The sequence below is a fragment of the Hoplias malabaricus genome, chromosome 1, assembly GCF_029633855.1.
Source record: "Hoplias malabaricus isolate fHopMal1 chromosome 1, fHopMal1.hap1, whole genome shotgun sequence".
Classification (NCBI taxonomy): Eukaryota; Metazoa; Chordata; class Actinopteri; order Characiformes; family Erythrinidae; genus Hoplias; species Hoplias malabaricus.
Window position 1 is genome coordinate 55,255,104 of NC_089800.1, and position 15,722 is coordinate 55,270,825.

The 15,722-nt window shown below is 45.4% G+C and overlaps 1 protein-coding gene across 1 annotated transcript in view; it reads right to left on the reverse strand.

Annotated features, from left to right (window-relative positions):
* pacrg (PARK2 co-regulated) overlaps window positions 1–11,962 on the reverse strand; it is a 93,207-nt gene extending 81,245 nt beyond the window's left edge. Inside the window, exon 1 of the mRNA XM_066641474.1 lies at window positions 11,718–11,962. Within this exon, the coding sequence (XP_066497571.1) occupies window positions 11,718–11,816 (99 nt within the window). The 5' untranslated portion in view covers window positions 11,817–11,962. The remainder of the gene's footprint in view (window positions 1–11,717) is intronic.
* Between the last annotated feature and the right edge of the window lie 3,760 nt (window positions 11,963–15,722).

Genomic DNA, 15,722 nt, shown 5'->3' on the forward strand with positions numbered 1-15,722 from the left:
CGAACCGATAACAATCTCATTGACCACACAGGCATCATGGAGTCACTCCAAGAGAGGCTCACCCTCCTCTGAGTCAAACATTTACAGCCAGAGTTTAGACACAAAAACACTTATTTTCCTGCTCACAAAAGTAGTCAATATCAGCTGTGGTGCTGTGCAGTAGCAAAAGAGCTTTGAGGCTAATGTTGTTGGATTATACCACACCAATTAGCATCGTGCTAAATGACCACACTTCAAACCTTGACATTGTAACTTTGAATGTTATACATTAAGATTATAAACATGGACTAACTGCATTAGTGTCGCTAAAACTACAGCAGCAGTGATTATGGCGATTTTCCACTGCAAGGTCCTTACTGGACTGGACTCTACATTTGTTTAGTGGCTGTTCTCTCGTGGTTCAGAGCAAGTCGAGTAGGGACTAAACCGTGGAGTGTAAACCTTGCAGAGCGCTGATTTTCCAGAGAGAGTCGTCACTCTACGCCACGCAACGCAGACGACCAGCACCAACTCTCCATCTGTAAAATCTCCAGCTGCAGCAGAGATCACGTTTGTTTTTATCCGACTCACGACGGCAGCTCGTAACATTATGCTGTGGTCTTTTGAAGAGGTTCAAACACTCCTTGGATTGGTGGCTGACGAAAGAATCGGACACTGCAACAAGGAAGGAACAAACTCTACTGATCTGTCTGAACTGATGATGGAGCTGTGTTCAGTCCCAAACAACAACAACAACACGCCAATACACCATGAGTAAACACCGCTTAACGTTACCACCACCGTTGTTGTGGTTTCCAAAGATCACTGTTCCCCTTAGAGACGGGGTTAGAGACGACACCAGGTACATTTCAGGGGGGAGCTGTGGGAGTAGAAAACCAACCAGGGACCAATCAGAGAGTACCCTACTCCCTACGTAGTCCACTTCACACATTATAAAACTAGCTCTGCTGCACAGTGACAGTTCACTAAATATAACACAGTTATACAAATGATTTTATTATGTGATATACTGTACACATTTTGAGTGTAAACAAATGCTGATTTATGACCTGCACTGTGCACTTAGTGTTTTGCTGTAGTTGCAGTGTGACACAGACCTGTGGTCCAGTGGTTTATTGGAGTCTCTTCTTTGAATGAAAGATTGGTTGTTGATTTTTTTTTCTTTTTCAAAAGCTATTGGTTTGTACAAAATAACTCCAGCTTTAAGACGTGAAACCACACAGGCAATTAAGAAAAGGAGATTTGGGCCTGAGTATTAGCGAACGCCGCTCTAATTCCAGATAACGGTTAAAGCAGTAGAGATAATTCTAATAATATAAAGAGCAAAAGGTCTCGCGCAGCGTTAATGCTAGTTACTGTAATTTGCATATTAGCTCTTGAGCTTTAGCGATTTACAGCAGCGACCGGGCGGGATTCAGCAGGAGGAAAGAAATAGAGGAGAGTGGGGAGATAAATTGGAGGCTAATTTATAGAGCAGGAGCAGAATGGTGGAGCAGACCGGCGATAAAGAGCGGTGAAGGGCTTTTACAAAAACAGTGAGCAATAGCAGCAACTCTGTGGGCACTGGAGCTCCATTAGAGCTTTCTGCCGCATGACGCTCGCACTAAGTGGACAGAATAAATGGAGTTTGGGTGAAAGTGATGAACTTTCGCTTTTAAAGCGTCCTAATGGAGATTCTAACGGGTCTAACAAGCTGGGCAGTGGGAATGGTGTGGCAAAGACAACGCAAACACAAGCGCTCGCACGAGTGATTCATGCTCCGAGGACGAAGGCTTAAGCACTGAAGCCATTCCAGGACTGAGACTGTCTTTCTGCTGAAAGGTCACCCACATTCATGCTAATCACATGAAAGCCTGCTTTACGGCCCTCGCTGTCCATTCATCATTAAACGCCGTCTGTGTCCACGGCGCTTGTGAAGTGCCTCTGTGAAGAAAAACAGACTGACGTTTTAAAAACAATCGCTTCTAAGAACAGAGCTGGTCCATACGGACCATGACATGACATCATACATTTCCATCGTACTCAGTATCTATTCATTCATTCATTCATTTCTGTAACCACTTCATCGTGTTCCAGGTCGCAGTGGGTCCAGAATCAACCCATATCATTGGGTGCAAGGCAGGAACACCATACACTCACCCTGTCACACACTCACACCTGTGGAGATTTTCACACACTCACCCAGTCACTCACACACTCACACCTGTGGAGATTTTCACACACTCACCCAGTCACTCACACACTCACACCTGTGGACAGTTTCATACACTCACCCAGTCACTCACACACTCACACCTGTGGACAGTTTCATACACTCACCCAGTCACTCACACACTCACACCTGTGGACAGTTTCACACACTCACCCAGTTACTCACACACTCACACCTGTGGACAGTTTCACACACTCACCCAGTCACTCACACCTGTGGACAGTTTCACACACTCACCCTGTCACTCACACACTCACACCTGTGGACAGTTTCACACACTCACCCAGTTACTCACACACTCACACCTGTGGACAGTTTCACACACTCACCGTCACTCACACCTTTGGACAGTTTCACACACTCACCCTGTCACTCACACACTCACACCTGTGGACAGTTTCACACACTCACCCAGTCACTCACACACTCACACCTGTGGACAGTTTCACACACTCACCCAGTCACTCACACACTCACACCTGTGGACAGTTTCACACACTCACCGTCACTCACACACTCACACCTGTGGACAGTTTCACACACTCAACCAGTCACTCACACACTCACACCTGTGGACAGTTTCATACACTCACCCAGTCACTCACACACTCACACCTGTGGACAGTTTCATACACTCACCCAGTCACTCACACCTTTGGACAGTTTCACACACTCACCCAGTCACTCACACACTCACACCTGTGGACAGTTTCATACACTCACCCAGTCACTCACACACTCACACCTGTGGACAATTTCACACACTCACCGTCACTCACACACTCACCCAGTCAATCACCCAGTTACTCACACCTGTGGACAGTTTCACACACTCACCCAGTTACTCACACACTCACACCTGTGGACAGTTTCATACACTCACCCAGTCACTCACACACTCACACCTGTGGACAGTTTCATACACTCACCCAGTCACTCACACACTCACACCTGTGGACAGTTTTACACACTCACCCAGTTACTCACACACTCACACCTGTGGACAGTTTCACACACTCACCCAGTTACTCACACACTCACACCTGTGGACAGTTTCATACACTCACCCAGTCACTCACACACTCACATCTGTGGACATTTTCACACACTCACCCAGTCATTCACACACTCACACCTGTGGACAGTTTCACACACTCACCCAGTTACTCACACACTCACACCTGTGGACAGTTTCATACACTCACCCAGTCACTCACACACTCACACCTGTGGACAGTTTCACACACTCACCAAGTTACTCACACACTCACACCTGTGGACAGTTTCACACACTCACCGTCACTCACACACTCACACCTGTGGACAGTTTCACACACTCACCCAGTCAATCACCCAGTTACTCACACCTGTGGACAGTGTCATACACTCACCCAGTCACTCACACACTCACACCTGTGGACAGTTTCACACACTCACCCAGTTACTCACACACTCACACCTGTGGACAGTTTCACACACTCACCGTCACTCACACCTTTGGACAGTTTCACACACTCACCCAGTTACTCACACACTCACACCTGTGGACAGGTTCACACACTCACTCAGTCACTCACACCTGTGGACAGTTTCACACACTCACCCAGTCATTCACACACTCACACCTGTGGACAGTTTCATACACTCACCCAGTCACTCACACACTCACACCTGTGGACAGTTTCACACACTCACCCAGTCACTCACACCTGTGGACAGTTTCACACACTCACCGTCACTCACACACTCACACCTGTGGACATTTTCACACACTCACCCAGTCACTCACACACTCCCACCTGTGGGCAGTTTCACACACTCACCCAGTCATTCACACACTCACACCTGTGGACAGTTTCACACACTCACCGTCACTCACACACTCACACCTGTGGACATTTTCACACACTCACCCAGTTACTCACACACTCACACCTGTGGACAGTTTCACACACTCACCCAGTTACTCACACACTCACACCTGTGGACAGTTTCATACACTCACCCAGTCACTCACACACTCACATCTGTGGACATTTTCACACACTCACCCAGTCATTCACACACTCACACCTGTGGACAGTTTCACACACTCACCCAGTTACTCACACACTCACACCTGTGGACAGTTTCATACACTCACCCAGTCACTCACACACTCACACCTGTGGACAGTTTCACACACTCACCAAGTTACTCACACACTCACACCTGTGGACAGTTTCACACACTCACCGTCACTCACACACTCACACCTGTGGACAGTTTCACACACTCACCCAGTCAATCACCCAGTTACTCACACCTGTGGACAGTGTCATACACTCACCCAGTCACTCACACACTCACACCTGTGGACAGTTTCACACACTCACCCAGTTACTCACACACTCACACCTGTGGACAGTTTCACACACTCACCGTCACTCACACCTTTGGACAGTTTCACACACTCACCCAGTTACTCACACACTCACACCTGTGGACAGGTTCACACACTCACTCAGTCACTCACACCTGTGGACAGTTTCACACACTCACCCAGTCATTCACACACTCACACCTGTGGACAGTTTCATACACTCACCCAGTCACTCACACACTCACACCTGTGGACAGTTTCACACACTCACCCAGTCACTCACACCTGTGGACAGTTTCACACACTCACCGTCACTCACACACTCACACCTGTGGACATTTTCACACACTCACCCAGTCACTCACACACTCCCACCTGTGGGCAGTTTCACACACTCACCCAGTCATTCACACACTCACACCTGTGGACAGTTTCACACACTCACCGTCACTCACACACTCACACCTGTGGACATTTTCACACACTCACCCAGTCATTCACACACTCACACCTGTGGACAGTTTCACACACTCACCCAGTCATTCACACACTCACACCTGTGGACAGTTTCACACACTCACCCAGTCATTCACACACTCACACCTGTGGACAGTTTCACACACTCACCAAGTCACTCACACACTCACACCTGTGGACAGTTTCACACACTCACCCAGTCACTCACACACTCCCACCTGTGGACAGTTTCACACACTCACCCAGTCATTCACACACTCACACCTGTGGACAGTTTCACACACTCACCCAGTCATTCACACACTCACACCTGTGGACAGTTTCACACACTCACCCAGTCATTCACACACTCACACCTGTGGACAGTTTCATACACTCACCCAGTCACTCACACACTCACACCTGTGGACAGTTTCACACACTCACCCAGTCATTCACACACTCACACCTGTGGACAGTTTCACACACTCACCCAGTCACTCACACACTCACACCTGTGGACAGTTTCACACACTCACCCAGTCATTCACACACTCACACCTGTGGACAGTTTCACACACTCACCCAGTCATTCACACACTTGTATAACAATCTTTAATAAAATACCCACAGCGCCCCCTAGTGCACTGAAGTAACTACTTAAAGTGTCTGTGCTGCTAATGTTGGATTAAAGAATGGATTGGCAAATATATATTTCAAAAGTTCCTGAATCGTTATTGATCTTCATGGCTGTGCTATAAATCAATAAGTGATTTTGAAAACCTTTTTTAGATTTTATTGGCTGCTTCTACTGCAGACTTTTCTCTGGCTGCTCCCTGCTCTCCCCAAGACCACGAGCCTGGAGCAGAGGGTCGTACACAGACATTAGTGTCTCCACTCACAGTTTCTGTGGCCAAGGATGTCTCGAGTAGAGCAGTGTGTGTGTGTGTGTGTGTGTGTGTGTGTGTGTTTGCGTGTGCATGTGTTTGTTTGTTTGTGTGTGTGTGTGTGTGTGTGTGTGCGTGCGTGCGTGTGTGTGTTTGCATGTGTGTGTGTGTGTTTGTATGTGTGTGGGTGTGTGTGTGTGTGTGTGCTGTTGATCAATAGAGCTGGTGTTAAGATGCAGGTGTGCAGACTGAATGATGCTTCGCATGACTCCATCTCCATCAGACACGACAAACCTAATTACAGCAGGTAGAGCGGGACAGAGTGCAGATGAGGAGAGGAGGAGAGTGGGGAGGGGTTTAGGGGTTAGTTCAGGGTCTAAATTGGGGTTTAGGGTTTAATTCGGTGTCTGATTAGGGTTTAGGGGTTAGTTTGGGGTCTGATAGGGGTTTAGGAGTTAGCTTGGGGTTTAGGGGTTAGTTTGGCATCTGATTGGGGTTTAAGGGGTTAGTTCACGGTCTGATTGGGGTTTAGGGGTGAGTTCGGGGACTGACTGGGATTTAGGGGTTAGTTCAGTGTCTGGTTGGGTATTAGGGGTTAGTTCGTGGTCTGACTGGGGTTTAGGGGTGAGTTTGGGGTCTGACTGGGATTTAGGGGTTAGTTCGGGGTCTGATTGGGATTTAGGGGTTAGTTCGGGGTCCGACTGGGATTTAGGTGTTAGTTCGGGGTCTGACTGGGATTTAGGGGTTAGTTTGGGGTCTGATTGGGATTTAAGGGTTAGTTTGTGGTCTGACGGGGATTTAGGGGTTAGTTTGTGGTCTGACGGGGATTTAGGGGTTAGTTTGTGGTCTGACGGGTGTTTAGGGGTTAGTTCACCATCTGACTGGGGTTTAGGGGTTAGTTCACGGTCTGATTGGGATTTAGGGCTAAGTTTGGGGTCTGATGGGGGTTTAGGGGTTAGTGCGGCATCTGACTGGGGTTTAGGGGTTAGTTCGGGGTCTGATTGGGGTTTAGGGGTTAGTGCGGCATCTGACTGGGGTTTAGGGGTTAGTTTGGCATCTGATTGGGGTTTAGGGGTGAGTTCAGGGTCTGATTGGGATTATTGGTTGTATTAATAAGTGTGGTGTGTCCTTAGCTTAAACCTCACATTAATCTTCACGTGCTCAGGCTCGGTGCGAGCCACTGGACTAGAATGAGGTGCAACTTTAAACTCTCATGCGATTACAGCTTGGGGGCTGTTGCTGCGGTGGATTTGAGAGAGCTGAGCTCCGCTGCGCTGAGAGAACGCTCCACTGGCTGAGTGACAGGCGTCCCGCTGCCGTCGAAGAAAGCAAACACACTTCCCCTGTGCTGTTCACCAATTTACAAAGTAAAGAAAAGAGTGAGGAAAATAACAAGCAAAAAGAAAACTCTGGAGTCAGTTTTTCCCAGAGCCTCAGCGCTATCTGAGCCGGGTGAAGTCACGCTGGTGCAAATGAAAAGCGCACGGCTGCTGCTGGAACATGGCTTTGAGAATAATTGGCAGAAAGCTGATGATAGAGAGAGAGAGAGAGAGAGAACTGATGATAGAGAGAGAGAGAGCGAGAGACATTCACAACACCATTGTTTTTTTATCTGAAACCGCATGCTAACGTATACACACACACACGCGCACGCACACACACATGCATACACACACACACATGCGCACACACACGCGTGCACACACACACAGGGTAAACAGCTCTCGTGTGGCGGTTTCTGCCGCTGTCACACACTTTATTGTCTAACGAGCTTGGCTTCCCTCCTCCTCGCATCTTTAAGCACAGAGGCAGTTGTGCGGGATCTAAAATCTCCCCTGAGCCCCCAGCAATGAGACTGCCATCACAGGAAGGCTTTGTTTATTACAGATGAATCAGCCTCTTTTCACCATCTCGCTCCCTCTCTCTCTCTCTCTCTCACACACACACACACACACACACACACACACCAGCCCATAAATGATCAGTGCAGCGCATCCTGGAGAATGTGTGATGTTCTTTCACTCCAGATTAGCTTTTACAGAGAGGTTATGTCTGCAGTGCATTCAGCTAAATATAGACATTAGAACTACACCAGTGAGGGACAGAGTGAGAGACACTGCATCAGATTCAGAACTGAAAACAAATACTGACAGGACAGGAGACAGGAGACAGGACTGGAGACAGGACAGGAGACAGGAGACAGGACTGGAGATAGGACAGGACAGGAGGCAGGACAGGACCCAGGACAGGAGACAAGACAGGACACAGGACAGGAGACAAGACAGGACAGGACAGGAGACAGTGCAATAGACAAGACAGGAGACAAGACAGGAGACAGGACTGGAGACAGGAGATGGGAGACAGGACAGTAGACAGGAGATAGGACAGGAGACAAGACAGGACACAGGACAGGAGACAGGATAAGACAGGACAGGAGACAAGACAGGACCCAGGACAGGAGACAAGACAGGACAGGAGACAGGACAGGAGATAGGGGGCAGGACAGGAGACAGGACACAGGACAGGAGACAAGACTGGAGACAGGAGATGGGAGACAGGACAGGAGACAGGACAGTAGACAGGAGACAAGACAGGACACAGGACAGGAGACAAGACAGGAGAAAAGAGAGGAGACAGGACAGGAGACAAGACAGGAGACAGGAAACAGGACAGGAGACATGACATGGAGACAGAAGACAGGACAGGAGACAAGACATGAGAGAGGACAAGAGACAGGAGACAAGACATGAGATAAGACAGGAGACAAGACAGTACACAGGAAACGGGACAGGAGAAGAGAGAGGACAGAAGAAGAGAAGAGAAGAGAAGAGAAGAGAAGTTCTGCCACTGTAGAGGTCCTCACTCAGGGCTGAAGGAGGTCAGTTTGAGCCCATGGTTTAAGCCAAGGTTGAGGCGTGTGTTAATGAGGATCATTAATTAGCTCTAATTAGTCTCACAGTCGTTACAGCTCCTCATCAGGGACATGACTGCAGGCATGTTTCTCTCTCTCTCTCTCTCTCTCTCTCTCTCTCTCTCTCTCTCTCACACACACACACACACACACACACACACACCCCATCCAGCTGCTGTTAGCTTTAATCCACACTCGTCAGCCACAGTTTACTCACGTTCCACTGCTCTACATAATAAACCTTTTTAAACATTTACACTCAGTAAATATCACAGATTTCAGAATAAATTACAAACACAGAGCTACAAACTTAACCCCGATACAATACAGAAAACTGTAAAGCAAAGAACTCCCATTCATTACTTTAAACACATTTCAATAACGCCACTCCCTTCCGCCACAAAAAGTAGTTCCACAAATGGACCACAGTCCTCTGTTCGGGTTCCCACCACTCTACAGAACAGAATATCACTGCTCCACAGCCCAAACCCTTCCCTCCAGAGCTTTATACCCCTCTGGCAAACACTTGGCATTGAGCACGGTAACATTAGGCTCATGTGCAGCTGCTCCAGAGCGTCCCATTCTGCTTCTACAAGCTGATGAAAAAACTGATGAGGGAACACAGTCCTTTTTGAAAAGTAAACCGTCCCCAAATGTTCAGTAAGCTGTGCTAAGTCCAGAGATGTTTAAGATGCGAAATAGTTATCAACACGGCTGGTTTAAATGAGTTATAAAGAAAAACTCCTCACGGACACTTCCCACAGATGACAGCCACTCGCAGCTCTTAAAAGCCTGCTCATGCAACAAAGGCCTTCATTTCTCTTTGAGTCTGAGTCTCTCTCTCTCTCTCTCTCTCTCTCTCTCTCGCCTCTCTCCTGCTGCATATTTATAATTCCATTATAGAGCCCCGCACGTCTCTGTGCTTCAGGAGAAGAATAACGTGTCCTCAGACGTCTCTCGTTTTACTAAAGTCACTGTCTCGCTTCTGTGTGCCACAATGGGAGAGAAATCACCTCCGTACACTCACCTGGTCCAGGCTTAAGGGCTTAGCACAACAAGCAGCATTGATTTGAATGTCAGAATATTAATTCATACACGTGTAGAGCTGATACACACTCGGCGCCGTTAGTCACACGACAGACACAAAAATCAAATCAAATATATTTGTATAGCACTTTTTACAACTGATGCTGTGAAAAGGTATTTTTGTTCCAACTTTGCTTAACTTTTGTGGGATTTCCTCAGTGACACAGACTCACTCCACCGTCACTGGTGTCTCTGCCTTTACTGCTTCCACCAGCCTCTGTCCCAGCAGAAACATTCCTCTTGTCCTCGACTAATTACAGATGTGTGTAAATCCTCAGGTTTACAGGTTTGATTTGAGAGGTGTTTAAAGAGACATTAGATGTGTTAGAGAAGAAAAACAGTTACACACTGAAACCTTGTCTTATGAGTCAATCAACTTACGGATTTTCAGATACAAGCCGTGGCTCGATCGATGTTTTGCTTCATGATGCGAATGGAGATCTGAGTTACGAGCGAGTGAGCTTACACCAAATGCCACTAGGTGGCCCAGCGAGAGCTCAGTTCACTTGGTTACATTGCGGAAATCTCCGTCGTATCTGTTTTTTGAAGCATTGTAGCATTAAATGTGTAGCGAGTAAGCGAAGGTAAGCGATAGAACACGAAAAGAAAAACTCTCCCAACCTCCCCCATCGTCTGATCTTGAAGGTAAATCCATTTATTCATTCATTCATTCATTCATTATCTGTAAGCGCTTATCCAGTTCAGGGTCGCGGTGGGTCCAGGGCCTACCTGGAATCATTGGGCGCAAGGTGGGAATACACCCTGGAGGGGGCGTCAGTCCTTCACAGGGCAACACACACACACATTCACACCTACGGACACTTTTGAGTCTCCAATCCACCTACCAACATGTGTTTTTGGAGCGTGGGAGGAAACTGGAGCACCCGGAAGATACCCAGGCAGACACAGGGAGAACACACCACACTCCTCACAGACAGTCACCCGGAGGAAACACACACAGACACAGGGAGAACTGGAGCTGTGACAGAGACACTCCACTAATGGGCCGTTTGGGGCTTATAATTAGCAGACTCCCACTGTGTGAGTGTCCACAGCTCACTAAGGTCCAAGTCTGTGTGTGTGTGTGTGTGTAGCAGAACATCACAGTGCTTCTAAATGGTCAGAGGAGCTGATAAATTGAACATTGAGTGTAGAAACAAACAAGGAGGTGGCTTTAATGTTATGGATTTTCAATTTAGTGCAATTCTAGAAGATACAATAGATATTAGACATGTTACAATGAAAATTATCCACATTACAGAACATATAGAAGCTACATAAGTTATAGAATATTTATATAATCATAGGCGCTCAGCTATATTATGTTATATTGTAAATGATATAAAATATAGAATAGACATTAGAGAAATAATAGTTGATCACATATAAATCATGTTAAACAGTAAATATGTTATGAATTAAGGATGTTGAACAATAAATAGCAGATATTAGAGAAGGCATTAAATACGTTAGAGAATAGAGGAGTTTGAGTTAGAGAAGTAATCATGGCTGTTTAATAGGTTAAAATACGAGTTGTATATGCTTGAGAACTTACTGTATAGAAGCTGTAGTAATATAGAGATTAGAAAATTAGAGAGAGAAGACAGAGAAGTAAAGGACGTTTAAAAAATTAAAGCAAAGAAGTGACAGTAAGTTACATACTATAGAAGTTCTAGCAGACGTTATATAAGTTATAGAGAAAGTAAGAAATGTTAAATATATTAAATATTAGATGTTAGATGATATTAGATGTTTGAGAAAAGAAAGCCGCAGATACGTAAGTCAGAAGTTTCGGGAACGTACCACAGAGTTCTTCATGGTGGATTTGACGGTGAATCCCTCGGTTTTCAGCAGCAGTCCTCTGTTTAAATCAGGGTTTCTCATTTTCTCACACATCGACATGTCTCCCCGGATAAACCTCCTCTTCTGGTTTCCCCCCTGGTTTCTGTGTTTTTACCCGCTTATTTCTTTGTTTATTTGCACCGTTTTCCGTGACTCCTCACTCCGTCTCTCACTGCTTCGGCGTTGTTGCCAGGGACGCGCCGCCGTTGCTGTAGAAACAGCACGCGGCATTAGCCTGCTGCAGCTATGCTAGCGTTGTTTTCAAATTTTGCAAACAATACTATTTTAATAAATAAATAAATGTATAACTGTAAAAATAACCCATTCCTGGTATAAACTGTGCCAAAATATAACCTCCCATTTTAACTTTTAGGCATTCACTTTATTAGTTTCTTTTTTTAATTTGTAGATGATGATTGGTTAATGTCAATGACAACTACATTAAAGAATAGCAAATGGTTATAGGTTCATGTCGCAAAATCCAAGAGCCTAATTCAGCTCACACGTTCATATATTCATTCATTTACTAAATGCTCAAAATCCTTTAACCCAGTCTCTCTCTCTCTCTCTCTCTCTCTCTCTCTCTCTCTCTCTCTCTCTCTCACACACACACACACACACACACACACACACACACACACCTGTGTAAGTGCTCACTCACCCAGCCACTCACATAGATACACGCCTGTTGACAATTTCTCATACACACCTGTGGACAATTTCACACACTCACTCAGTCACTCAACCATTAGGCCAAGGCTGCCCCGGCACCTTCCCCTACCAAGCCCAGTCAAGATTGGGCTTAGTAGGGGTTTGATCCCCAGGACTGGCAGGAACATCCACGGCTGAAGTACCTTTGAGCAAGAAATAGAACATTTAAAAAATAGGAAAATGGATTTTAAGGTCATTTCAGTAATTAACCTCAAATGTGCAAAATTAGCTTTTAGTCTTTCAAGGAAAAAGCCTGAATTACTTTTTGTTGTTATTGGATTTTAAAATTAAATAATCAGCTTATTGCTCTTTTTCAGCATTGTTTGCTGGATCACTTTTCCAGCATTGTGTGTTTATTTAATCAGCAATGGCTTTCACTGGCAGCACTTTGTCTGTTAAGTCTAGTGGGAAAAACACGGTACTTAATCACTCCAGTTTAACAGTATGGCATTTTTAATCTCTCTCTCTCTCTCTCTCTCTCTCTCTCTCTCTCTCTGGCTATAGGCCACTGTTATCAATCTTCAAGGCTCAGGCAATTTCTCTAAAAGCCCCTGTTTGTGTATGTATTTTTACAGCTCCTCTGAGGCCATGAGCTGCTGATGCTCACCACTTTCTTATATCAGCAGCTATACAGCATTCCACAGAGGTCAGGTTTACAGAGTTCTCATATTTAGAGGGAAAAAAATAAAATTTGTGCTTGGATTTGCTTATTTTTAGTTCTATTTCTTAAGCATTTTCCATAATTGACAAGATGATAAAAAAAAAAAATCATATATGCATTAGTAAATTGTGTTCATGATTTGTTCATTTGTTCCCACACTTTACACTTTTTCTTTGACTGCAGCTTTTATTTGAACGAGTGGACGTTCAGTTTAACATTTTTAATAAATTAACAAATTAAGAAAATGTGGCACATTTCTTTGTGTTGCACCTCTCGTTTCTCTTTGTGCTCTTTTCTGTTTGTGTGTGTGCCTCTCTTTTTCTGTGTGAATTTGCACTTAAAGGCCACCATACCCAGGTTTTAAAGAGTGATGTTAAAGGAAGAGGTGATGCAACTCAGTGATAAACATGACCCTGTGCAGCGCTTTTGATATGTTTTTCTGAGAAGTTTTAAAAAAGTGGAAATGTGTTTTAAAAACAATAAAACATTCTCAGTTTAAAATGTTGTTGGGCTTTGTACTATGTTCAATTAAATATAAGATTTAAATAATTTTGCAAATCAATGCATTTCACAGCATTTCAACTCTTTTGGAAACAGGGTTGTAGATCAATATCTCGTTGCTGTTTCTTCGTGGATATAGAGCAGCACAGGCTGATCACATGTTGCTAATGATGCTCTCTCTCTCTCTCTCTCTCTCTCTTACAGACCTCATTTATATCGTCCTTATAACTTTAATGATTTGTGTTTGTTAGTGTGTGTGTGTCTGTGTGTGTGTGTGTGTGTGTGTGTGTGTGTGTGTGTGTTTCCTTCCACTGTGTTTTGATGTCAGAGTCAGACTGTGATAAATGAAAGCAAACACACACACACACACACTGCTACTGCTTTCCACAGGGCTCCAGTGCATCAGCAACTCTTCATCATCACCATCTTCATCGTCTGAGCCTCGTTTCAGTCGTCTGCGGGATAAGGCGGAATCCACAGAGACACAAACACCAATTAGGCCCACATTAATGGAGCACAATGTGTTTGGACGCCATTAGCTTACAACCTACAGAAACACACACACACACACACACACAGGCTTGGACCTTAGTGAGCTGTGGACACTCACACAGTGGGAGTCTGCCAATTATAAGCCCCAAACGGCCCATTAGTGGAGTGTGAGCTCGGCCCTGCTGGTGTGAGACGCTGTGCGCTCGCTCTCCTGTCTTTCCCGGCGAGTTCCTGTTCAGCAGAGAAGGTGACAGCTCGGTAAACAGTAAACAAAGCACAAAAATAAGGGTTTCTGGACACCCACTTCTGCAGCGTTTCTTCTGAAATGAAGGGTATCAATAGATTCTTTGGCCCCTTTGCCGCTGTAACAGTTTCTGCTCCTAGAGGAAGGCTTTACACTCATTTCAAACATTGCTCTGAGGATTTGAGGGCATTCGGTCACATAAACGATTGAGGGCTGATGTAGGACGCAATGTTCATTCCAGTTCACACCAAACGTTTTTGTAAAGTGGAGATCAGGGCTGTGTGGAGGGAATTGGAACCTCGTTGTTTGCACAAGGGCAGAGTCTTTATAGAACAGGACCAGGCCTAGGTTTGCCACCGGTCCAGCCAATCAGATTTCAGTGTGATCAACAGCCGCCAATAATCACTGACTGGCAGGCGACACTAACCAATCATCTATCGGTGTTTCAGTGTGTTGTGCAGAGATAAACAAGGCAATAGAAAAGAGAAACAGACCACATGGGTTAGTTATCATTGCTAATTTCACACCAGAATTGGCACAGTGCAAAATGAGCATCAGAACCGTCCCGCATGGCGACATTCATCAAAAATAGACCCGAAGCTTATTTTTGTGGAATGCACGACTGGTGTGAAAGGCTACAGGATTAATATAGCAGTGCATTACACATGACATGCCACGGCTCATGGTGAGGTGTGTTTACCACATCTGGTGTAAGATAAGATTCACAGTGCAGGTTAGAGTCTAAGGAAATATTGACCTTAAAACAACTGTAGGTAGAATTTTTACCTTAAAATTTCAGGTTTAAAATTATTGTGATGCTCCACTGAGCTGTAACAGGAAGAACAGAATCTCTGTCTTGTACTTGCACTGTGTAACCTTTGGAGGAGGGGACTTTCCACATACATCGCTCTTAAAAATAAAGATGGTGCAAAAGGCTCTTTGAGTGATTCTACAGAAGAACCACTTTTGGTTCCATAAAGAACCCTGTTTGTTTAAGAGATGTGTTTGATGTAAAGGTTCTTTACTGATTTAAAAAGTTATTACAAAAAGTGGTTCCTCAAAGACCTTTTGTAGCACTTTTATTTTATGTACACACAGTGTAATGCATCTTTAAAGGTACAGTATATGTTTTTTGAGGGCGAGTATTTCACGCCCTTACCCTGTCTTGTATTGTCCTTTACTGCTGTTGGCACATGTCTCTCTGTTTGTTCTGGTCCCTTGTCTCCGCCTTAGCTCCACCCTCTCCTCAGTGTCTCCACCTGTGTCTCTTCTGTGGTCCTGCCCCTTGTGTTCCTCGTTTGTCCCATGTGCATGTGTCCCATAGTCCTGTATATAGTTGTATACAGTGCTGTATATA